An 11221-nucleotide genomic window follows, 5' to 3' on the forward strand; every position below is an offset into this window, starting at 1 on the left:
GAGCTCTGTTCCCGGGGCTGCCCGGCCGTGGCAATAAGGAACTGCCGCTGTTTCCTGATGGAAGGCGAGAGATAGGAGTTGTCAGCTCGGGGCATTGTTCCCGCTCCGATAAGAGCCCCGCGGGCACGCCCGGCTCCTGGAAACGGCTCTGGTGGCTCTGTGAAATGTTGTGGTGGCTCTGCTGACTCTGACCGGCACCACCTGTAAGAAATTCTGGAGAGAGCCAATGCATTTCCCAAAGCTCGGGCTGTCCGCAGGAAATGACCTGGTGGTGCCTCTTTCCCTCTGCACTGTCAGGAAATATTCTGGCAGTTCTCTGCCGCTCATTAAACACATCAATACCTCGTTCGAGCCTCACACTTTGAGGGGCTGTAGCTTTCCACTGCATGTTTAGTAGGATCTTTGCATCCTTGGATGGAAAAAAAAACCAGGTTTCTGTGCTCAGCATTACTCTGAGAGAAAACACACATTTACAACATCCTGCAAATCTCACCATGGTCACAAAACCTCTGTGGTCTGCTTCAAAACCTCTCTGCTCTCAGTGCCTCGTTTGCTGCAGCTGTTTTCTGGAGAGCTCTTACTATTTGGGATATTTTCATAACAACACATTTCATTTCTCAGATTCCTGGATTTGTAGGTCTCTCCTCAGCCCAGCTGACCTCTTGTGACACAGTCAGTGCATTCCTGGGTGTTGTGTAAGGCTYGAGGTAAGGAGCAGCAAGGAAGAAACTTTTAAGATGCCTGAAGCTGGTTTTCACTTGAGGTCCATGTAATGGATGCCAAAACGTTTTTTTTCAAAGCAGTATTTTACTCCTGCAATCGGGGAATTTTAATTGTTGCCTTCCTTCTGTACAGAGTGTCTGTCCCACTTTCTGTGACAAATTCCTCTGCAGCCTTGGAGCACCAAATCCTCGTGGCTGCCCAGGAGGAGCCAGGTGTTTGTGGGAGAAGTGAAGCAATCTTTGGCAACAGATTTCGGTTGTGACCCAGAGATCGTTCCCATCAGTGAATAAGGAAAAGGTTGAAGTGTTTGGCAGAGCCTGAGAGCCCCTGCTTGAAGCTGTCACTGCTGTCCCCTCCCTCAGGCCTTGGAGCCCTCTCTGCCCTCGGTGTGCAGTGATTTTTGGCCAAGTTCAAGCCTGTTCCCTGCAGGTTTGCTCAGCTTCAACAGGAGGTTTCCTGCCTAATGTCACTGAAGAGCTCTCCTTTCACAGTCAGGTTTTTGTCTGTTTTTTATATAAAAATATTTCTCTGTGAAAATATTGGGTTTGAAGGGAAGCCTGACTAAAYCTTTATAGAGAGAAATAACATGAAACCCTGAGCTAGTGGCTGGTAATGAGAGAATGGAAGCTTTTTTCCTTTGGATTTTTGTTCTTTGCTTGCCCAAGTTATGGTTTTAACGTGTATTAGGTTTCTTCACCAAATTTGGCCTATCAAGGAGAGATTCACAACTTCAAATCACTCCAGAAATCCAGCTGCTCACTTAAATTTGTCTCACAGGCTGGAACTGCCTAAAGTGGGGTGGGGAGCAGATTTCCCCGTGTTTTCCTCACAAGAGGCAGCAGGACAGGAGAGCCAGCAGCAAGCAGCCATGGAAAGATGGATCCTTAAACTCAGGATTGTTCCAGGCCATCTGGCAAGCAGGARCTCTGAATTAGTGCCCAGCTCTCACCACCCTCACTGAGGATATCACAGGGTTTGCCAGCCAAGCCCAGGCAGGATTTAATTCCACCTTCAGCCTGTGGGATGAGGCCATTTCCCATTTGGCTCCTCRGGCTCTGCTCTCCTGTAAATGATCCATCACATCTCAGAGACTGCTGGGCAAAAGTTCAAATTCARCCCTGCCATCTGAGCACAATGACACCGTTCTCAGGTAACTGAAGTGAGCCTTAAATAAACATGACATTGTCCATGTAACCAAATATGTACAATAATCATTTTTACACAACGCACCCATTTCAGTGTAAATCCAACATGGACTTGTTTCTCCTCACACACAACCAGTGAAACAAAAACTCAAACACTGTTTATTCTTTTTTTTTCTTTTTTTTTTTTTTTTTTTTTTTTTTTTTAGGGTTTTTTTTTTTTTTTTTTTTTTTTTTTTTTTTTTTGTTTAACCAATGGCTTATTTTAGTTTCTCCACTTAGTGCTTTTACTTTTAAAATAGGAATTTTGGCCTAGTAAGCACCCTCATTTTACTTATTTTTCTATCTTATGGTGTAACATTAAGGTAAAAGGTTTGATTTTAAGGTAAGAATGTTCTAGCACCTAATTCACACAGATAAGTGTGACTCTCTTAGGAGTCACTGTGTGAAACCTCTCAGGCTTGTATGAACATGGGGTTAAAATTAACATTTCTTCCACGATCTTTATCATGGAACACCTTTACYCTAAAAATTGCCTTTATTTCCTAAGGAGCAGCTTCTCAATCTCTTCTCTCGGGCCATTTGCACCTTTTCCACGTGCTGTTTTTGGACCCATTCGCAGCTCCTGGAAAGGGTTAAGCGGGGTTGTGCTGATTCAGGGCGGGGGTGACTCAGTGCCCCACCCGGGCAGGGGAAGTGGCCGTCTGGAGGGACACCATTCCCACAATGGCAGCTCAGAAGGGACCATTGTGAGCCCCTCTCGGACTGAAAGAGCCGGAAAAGCTGCGGAGTTCAAATTCAGGATTATCAGCTCCACTCTYGGCCCGGTAAAAGCTGCCCGAGTGTCCGGGCTGTGCTCTGGAGCGTGGGCAGAGCTGGGCTGGAAAGCCGGGCAGGAGCAGGAAGCTGCAGGGGAATTTGCTGCCTTGGAAAAGCCTTGAGGAAAGGCAGCAGCTCAGTTCCTTTCGGCAGTTTTTTTGTGCTATATCGGATCCATGAATCACTTTCCTGATTCCTCTTGTGCACTTTTTAAAGCGGTGTCCAGCAAAAAGCAGATTGCTGTAAAGTACACTCGGTCCTATTTCCTTTTGGATGTTTGGGCTCTCATTTCATAATATTTATCCATACTGAATTTCTTAGCAAATACAGAAAAAAGGGAATGATTCATTCAATACTCTTTTATATCTTAATGTTTCTCAGTAGTGTTTCAACTGGTAATTTAAATTTAACTTCCTCTTTTCATGTATTAAACCCTGCTTGTTGTGGGAACCCCAGATTTTTTTCCTCATATATTTCCATCCTTCCTGTGCTGGTACTGAGTTTAACCTTAAAAGCACCAATATACATTTATGCCCAAATAAATAAATTGTATATGTAACTACATCAGTGCCCTGTCACTTACCAAACACTAATTGTGTCTAAAGCATTTTAGGTTATAAAAGGTTATTTTTATTCTGGGGTTTGATTTTGGTGTGTTTGTTGTGGGTTGTTTTTTAGGCCCTGTCACTTAGAAAAATACTAATTGTGTTCAAAGTATTTTAGACTATTAGAGATTATTTTTATTCCTGAGTTAGATTTTGGTGGGTTTGTTTGTGGGTTGTTTTTTAGGGGGTAGGACATTTTTTGGTGTGGATTTTTTTTGTTGTTGTTGTTTTGTTTTTTGGTTTTGTTTTTTTGTGATCAAATAAATGTTCACCTATTCACGAAATGTCTGCTATAGTTGGAGTCCTTGAATCAGCTTCCAAGTGAGCTGCACCTGTCCATTCCAACAAACAATAGTGAGATTGGGAGCATTGTTCCCAGTTTATGGACATCCTGTGGGGACTTTGCCTACAACAAGCACGGTCAAGGCCACTGATCCTGCTGTTCCTGTCTCTGAGCCATTGCCTTGTGCTGACCTTTCATCTATCTCATTAATTGTAATTGTTAATGAAATAAAGGCCCTCTTCCAGGCTTTATTTACATAATTAATTTTATCAATAACATAGAGAATTATTSCTTCACCTTTTAATGGAATTGGAGGTGATGAATATTTGATAGCAGYGATTCACTTCCTGTTACTTTGACCCTCTCCACATCCTGGGGAAAAAATAAAGGAATCTCACCACAGATCAAAAAATGAAAGCTTGGTTTGGGAAAGGGTGTGAGAATTTTAAGACTGGAAAACACTCAWAGGAAGAAGCTTAAAGATACCTAAAACAATTCCTGTCAGCCCCTGCTGCAGAGCAATGAGGGAATATAACAGCTAAAATTTGAATTTTTAATCTAGGCTTAGACACCTTACCTGTGTTTCCTGACGTGGCACAAATTCTGCCAACAAACAAACAAACAAAAAAAAAGAGACCAAATGTCCTGTTCCATTAGCTGGAAGTGCCATAAATATTAAACAAATATGGCTCTGTATCATTCCTAGGTGCACTAAGCACCTGCTGTGCTTGCTTCATGCTCATAATTATCAATACAGAGAGATAACATGAGGTTATTTCTGCAATAAAGTTATTTATTGCTATAGCAGTACAATAATTCTTTGCTCTCTTCCTCGTTTCTCACAGAACTCACCTGTCCTTAGCCTTTTGAAAATCTCTTTTACCTGTTCTGTGAAGTGAGGAGGAAGAGGATTCCTGGGATTTGGCCATTTTTTCAGCCATGGAGTTACCTATTCTTATTTCTGATACTGGAAATTCTGTTTGGGATCTGTTGAAAGCACCAGGGAAATTGATTTCCRTGTTGCTGAACATCCTGTGCCTTTTGGAAGAGGGAGAAGCTCATCATAGTCTCCTTTTTTGACCCTTTGTTCCAGCAAACTTGAATTGCCTGTGCTGTTTGTCTGAACTTCTTGTGCAATCTTTCCTGCAGCTTTTTCTGTGAAAATACCTAAATTAGACAATGGTTGAAAGTGACAGAAACTCGGCAGAAAATCCCTTTTTGACCAGAGCAGGCCCCAGCTCTGAGCTGCCACCTTTTGAATTAAAAGCTTAGGCCTGGAATGCAATGGCACAAAAACCTGAAGGTGCACTGTGAAATGTTTTCATCTGTCAAGGAAAAAATCCCTGAGACTAATTTAACTCTGTTGTTTTTTGGCCTGTGGGATTATTTCTATGGGAGAACAGTGTGACATAGGGGAGGAATGGCAGGAATTCCCAAAGCTCTCCCTACCATTTATGAATATTTAAGAGGCAGAAGAAAGCTCGGTATTATCAGATAATATTTAATTCTACAGTTCTTTTTTATTTTATTTTAATTCAGTGTGTGCCTTCCCAAACCATTCCATCCCTTCGTCCTGCCAGGAGGGAGCTGCGTCTTCCCAGGGCACCACCTTGTGGTCCTGGTCAAATAGTGCAAGGAGCCAATTCCTTAAACTGACTTTGGAAATTACCAAATATCTCGTATTATATCAAATAAAGGCTCTTACATCTGCAATCTACCAGCCATCCTCCTCTCAAATACTTTTAAATAATTAATTTGTTMATTAACTTCTAACTTAGAGGGAGAAGAACAGGAGTTGGAATTTTCCTTAGTGAATGGTCAGAAAAAGGTRTAATTAWYWMYYMYMTMWRTWKARGWTGASRWKMAMATGAAAAWCTCYTCATATTTCTTTTAAAAGATGGTTYAAAAATGTTGTTTTGTCAGAATTAAGGTCCTTTAAATAGAATTTAACCTTGCTTTGCTTTAAGGGAGAGCACATTGTTGTATCTTGAATGGCACCCAGGTGGGGCTTGGATTAATAATTCTGATTCTCTGCATTTTTATCAATATTGGAGCATCCTCAGGGCAAAGGGTAATAATGAAAATTTGGAGGATCAGGAATGCCTTGCTGCTGCAGTCAAGCACTTTTAGTTTTTATCAAATATTAGCTCATGATAGTTTAATATTGAAGTGCCAAAAGTGATGCTCAGAGACAGCTACAGCATGTAGCAAATGTACTGAAAAATAGATATTTATTAGATATATTAAATAAGAATAATACCTGCCCATATATATTCAGTTCAGATTCGGTTGCTGCTATTCAAACACACAAACACACACAGACTCTGCTCTTAAGACTGAAAAGTAACTCCATTCCAATAATTTACATACTTCTGGAAGTTGATGGAAGGTTTTCCAGCTTGGTTCTTTCAGAAAATCTCTATTTCAGACCAGTTAAAAAAAATCACAGATTGGTGTAACTGGAGATAACTTGTTCCAGGGTTGTGAAGCAGTCCAGGAAATCTTCCTCTTGGATTCCAAATTTTGTGTACTGGTGAATGTAGGCTCTGTGTGTTAAGAATGGGTCAGACATTAGAAATCAGTGAAGATATTGGCATTTTTATTAAACTATAATTATTTTTACTTACTTGGAAGCAAACATATTCCAGGCTTTTCCGACAATGCTGTCGAGAGGTTTCAGCAGGAACTGGCTGTTGCTGACCAAAGCAGCAGATTTCTCATACTTGTTAAATGCTCTGGGTGTTTTCCAGGCATTAAAAGCATCCTGAGGGTTTAGCCATGATGTGTACAAGGAGGGATCTTGGAAACTTCCTGTAGCAGAAACAGGAGAGCCCTTTGGACAAAATCCAAACTTGATCCCTGATCAATGCTGTCACATCCACTCAGGCCTGGGAAAACATCTGCAGCCTGCTGAAAATGCAACCTTTAAACAGATTCATTAGCTTGTCTAAAAGCACTCTTGTGTGGATCCCTCAGCTATCAGCAATGCTCATCACTCCAGAAACAGTTAAATATATTTTCAGACATTATGGCCAAGAATTCCAGATATACAGACTTGAGTCTCTTCCTCCTTCCCTGAAGTGCTTCAGGAAACACAAAAGTCTGCTGGAAACACAACAGCCCTAAACAATTAGACAACRTGATCATGGATACTAAAATGTTTCTAGAGATAATATTGACATTAGAAGTCAAACATGTGGTCTTGGGGTTTTTCCACTCTGACCAGGTACGGTTGCAGAAGAACCAGTGGAATGTGAAACCAGCATCCCTGAGGTGCTGTGCTTTTCTCTTACCCAAGTCTACGCCGTGCACATCTTTCCCTCTCAGGATAACCAGGTTGGCAATGGAAGTGTTGAAGTGCAGAGGTTTGTTTGTGGAGGGCAYGGAGGAGCCTGGATGTGGTGGTCGTACTTGCCAATCAATACCTTTGGGATTTGGGAAAAAAAGGTATAAAAAGAAGTGAATGCTTTGTGCAGATGGGAACAATCTCTGTGCCCCAAAGTGAGACCATMCTGCAGTTTGTAGCTGCTGCACATGAATTAACAGCAATCACACAATTCCCRGAGAAAACCAGTGCTAATCCAGTAATATTTGCCTGGCAGTCACTCTGCCAGAGAAATGGATACCTGTTTCTATACTTAGCAAGCCTCCAGCCCATTCCTTGCATAACTGGGAGCTGCAACTGAATTCTCCATGTAAATGATAGGGGAGAGCTGAGCCTGATTTTTATTAGYAGAAGGTGTAAAAAGAAAGAGCAGAACTCACTATCCAAGGAATGTTCCAAATGAATTATGTGAATGAAGTGCACAGCCACAAACTGTTGGTTTGGTTTGTGTATTTTCAACAGTTTTAATTAAGTGAGGTGTTGGAAGCAGAGCAGGAGCAATCTGGGAGCTGCTGTGGCAGCTGAGGGAATGGTAAAAGGAGCAGCTGCTTTTGTGGGGGCAAATTCCTGCTGAGGGCAGCAGCTCCTTTCTGAACTGTGAGCTCCACAAAACGTTCAKCTTTATTCCATCTGTAAAAATAAATGTTTAAAGAGTGATGGAGACTGAAGGTGAGTGCATGGTGGTTTTTTACCTTCCTCCATTTTAGCATGAGCAATGAGCATCTGCCTCAGGTGTTTGATGAGGCCAGGCCAGCTGAAGGTGCTGTAAGCCAGCGAGTTCTCGGGCATCTGGGGGATGTTCCGCAGCCCCAACATTTTGAACTCGGGATGTGGAACCAATGCCTCCATTAAATCTCCTGAAAGAAGAAATCAAAGCTGCTCATGTTGGATAAAAGTATTGCATAGGGCAGCTAAAGCAGGAGAGAATGTTCTGAGAATGTTCAGAGATTTAACAATTTCAATGTCATGTAAACTTTCTGTGTGTTACTGAGTTCTATACAGGGTGGTAGTAGCTTTTATTTTACAGTTTAGATTTTCTCAAAATTTTCAGTTTCAATTCATACAAACTTCGAGCCCAAAGTRAAATGTAAAACTCAGTCCAAAATTACTGCCCTGCAMAAATTTCTTCTGAAATGTGAATAGRTACAAGGGTRCCTGTGATCATGGAAAAAGGAGAAACAGGGTTCTTCTGGTAAAGAACAAAACCAGAAGTCGGAGGAWCTATTTTTGACTTTGCTACACCATTGGGATTGAACTTCTAAATTAGTTTTTTCCTTGGATTTTCCTGTCTTAGAACTTGGGGTATATCCAAATACTTGATAAAGGAGACTGAAAAACTTCAATTCACAGTTGAACTGACTCCAGCAAGGTGGTGTGGATGCTTGGGTTTGGTACCTAACGGGTTCCTGCTGTAGCCTGARCCCCCTCCTGCAGTGTGAGCGGGCTGGAAAACGCTGCCCAGCTGGTGTGCTATGACTTGGTTCACATCCCTGAAGGAGATCTGTTTGATATTCATCAGCTGGGCACAGATCTTGTGGATGACATCATTTTCATGGACAAGAAGGGCATCTGATGACTGGTACAGATGTGACAGAGTCAAAACAGAGTTGTAGTTTTGAACAATGACCTGRGAGCAAACAAAAAACCACACACAAGTAAGAGTCAAACAAATTAATCTCTTTCTAGTTTATAATCCTCTGGCTCCTGCTGTTTCCTCAGTTATGATTTAGGAAGTGATTCATTTTCTTTGCCAGAGTGCAGAAAGAGGTCAGGAGTTCAGAGCWTTTCCATGGAAAGAGGGCAAGACCTGTGAAAATCAGGTTATCCATCTCTCTCCACACAAATATGTTGGAACAAAATCTGCCTGGGATTATAATRATGAGATTATAATGATGCCTGATTATAATGCTGAGATAAGACCCTATCAGGAGATTTCTAGTTAGATAACAGAGCTTCTTGTCAATCTGCATCATTTCAGCACTTAAATTACCAAGAAGGTTTTTYGGTGAAAATTTTTTAGCAATGTTACTAAGTCACTTAAACTTTTTCAAAGTAAAATGAACCTAATTTCTAGTTAATTTTTGCTGTACATACTTTGTTTAAAAGTAAACAGTGATTACAAACTTCAAAATTATACATCATTATGAATTGCAATAATAAAAAGGCAATATGACACTCACCTCCCCAGTGCCATAGGGCCAGATAACGTGGTTTAGTATGAAGGAAGTTGGAAAAGCATCTCTCAAACATTGGGTCACAAATGCTCCCAGGCCTGATCCTGTGCCCCCAGCCATGCTCATTATTGTGAAAAATCCCCCGAGTCGGTCACATTTCTCTGCTTCTTTCTGCACCAGATTCATGATTGCTTCTTTGTGCTTGGGGCCATGAACAGAGTAACTGTGGGATAACAAACAAAACAGTSAGACAGGGAAGGTTACACCAAAATAAAAGCAAAAAGGTGAAACTATTCAGAAAGCAAATTTTCCTTTAACTCTCACAGCTGCTGTATTACCACTCCTAGGGAGCCTSAGCAGCTGCACAGTTCCCTCAGTGAAGTTTGAAGCTGTTCCTACCCGTTGGCCCAGTTGTTCCCAGATCCTTGTTTCTGACAGAAGTGTGCCTGGTTGTTGTATTTCCAGTGGCCAGACCTGGCAGCCATGGATAAGGTTTGGCTGATCACTTTGGGYTCCATGTCAACAAGCACAGCCCGGGCRAYGGGTACTGCATAGGAAGGAAAAYKAAATTRGGRAAAATGTGCCAATTATTCAGGTAARATGGATGGACTTGGATGGATACAATATCCCTCCCACCCACATCAGCCAAATTATTAATGGGACAGYATGGGCAGGCACAGAAAGGATTTAGCCATGCCCTGATTTCTGCTGAACCATTTTATTGTGTCAAAACCAAATTTGAACTCYAGAAACCACACATCTTCCATGACAGAATCCACTTGATGCTTCTATGTCCCGAAACCAGATCCCAAGAGGGAAAAAAAAAGCCCTTTAAAGCTGTACCTCCTGATTCCTCCTCACAGAAGAACCTTTCCTTGCAGGAATCATGGTAGGATTCGTTTTCTTTCTTGGAACACAACCCGTGGGTGCCACAGATGTCACTGCAGAGAGTGCTGAACACCTCRTGCCCAATCTGGTTCCCACACTGCCCAAGCTGCACTGTGACAATTGACATCCTTATTCATTTGGTATTTAAGCCTGAAAGAGAAAWTTATTTGTTTTCTTACTTTTGCTTWAAGCAAAGCAGGATAGAAAGAAATAATTTTAACTCAGAGTTACAGGGCTAAGATGAAAAAGCACAATAACGAAGTTCAATATGCCTTTGGAAATTTTAAGACAGTTCAAAAATGTAGCTGATTTTCAGCTGTGAACTGCAGCAGGCCTGATGCCAAAGCCTGCTGAGGTGACAAAAGGATTCACTGGAGAATTTCCAGTGAAAAAACTCCAGAAWGGAGTTGCTTGCTCCTACCACACAGAGCGAAGTGTTTGCCTCCATCCTGGTATGCTCTGACATTTCCCYCCACTCAGCATTTTACAGCAGCTCTGCTTTTTCACTTTTCTATTCTTTCACAGAAACAAGGTCAATTTTTTTTTTTTTTTAAACTCTCTCGGTTATTCTGGGCTGCTGTTCCTCACTCCCTTCCCAGCGGTGCCGCAGCACTCCCTGGATCGCTGCCAGCGCCTGGAAGGCGTTCTGCAGGCAGGTACGAGCTATTTTCCATCCCCAGGCCTGATTTCAGGGCTGCCGCCAGCCCGCCTCAGGCCAGCCCGGGTGTCGCTAGGAGACCGAGTGCCTCCTCACACAGAAAATAAATAAACACGTTAATTATACACAGGAAAGGTTCATGTCCGACTCGCTCGTGCACCAAACCTCCCGTGCCCGATTCTTTGCGAGAGGAGCCCCACTCGGGTCCCCTCGCCCACAGGACCCCCCTCAGGAACGCTGCCATGTTCCCCTCAGGAACGCTGCCCTCAGGAACGCTGCCATGTTTTCGGGGGCGTCCGCCCTCTGTCCCGAGCCCTCTCCCCGAATCTTTCCCCTCGACAGCCCATCCCGCCGGTGCCGCTGCCTTCCCGGTATCCCAGTCTCGGTTCGGGTCCCGGTTTCGCCCCCGGCAGCCCCTCAGGACTCACTTCGTTCACCGTTTCACCGCCCCGGCTCCGGAGGCGCCTTCGAACCGCCCGCCCGGCGCATGCGCAGAGCGCACTGCGGGCACTGCGGGCACACGGGCACGGCGCTCCCCCCACCG

At 43.0% G+C, this 11221-nt stretch overlaps 1 protein-coding gene across 1 annotated transcript; it reads right to left on the reverse strand.

Moving 5' to 3' along the window:
• Nucleotides 1–5517: 5517 nt before the first annotated feature.
• Nucleotides 5518–11157, reverse strand: TUBD1 (tubulin delta 1). Its single transcript, XM_057378810.1, has 9 exons — nucleotides 11106–11157; nucleotides 9960–10169; nucleotides 9531–9678; nucleotides 9138–9354; nucleotides 8353–8584; nucleotides 7650–7814; nucleotides 6866–6997; nucleotides 6200–6383; nucleotides 5518–6118 (listed from the first exon to the last, which is right to left on the reverse strand). The coding sequence occupies exons 2-9, from the start codon at nucleotides 10144–10146 to the stop codon at nucleotides 6016–6018; spliced, it is 1368 nt and encodes a 455-aa protein (XP_057234793.1). The 5' UTR covers nucleotides 10147–10169; nucleotides 11106–11157; the 3' UTR covers nucleotides 5518–6015.
• Nucleotides 11158–11221: the final 64 nt, after the last annotated feature.

This window comes from Malurus melanocephalus, unplaced genomic scaffold, assembly GCF_030028575.1.
Source record: "Malurus melanocephalus ecotype Western Australia unplaced genomic scaffold, MMel_1.1 scaffold_376, whole genome shotgun sequence".
NCBI classification, from domain to species: Eukaryota; Metazoa; Chordata; class Aves; order Passeriformes; family Maluridae; genus Malurus; species Malurus melanocephalus.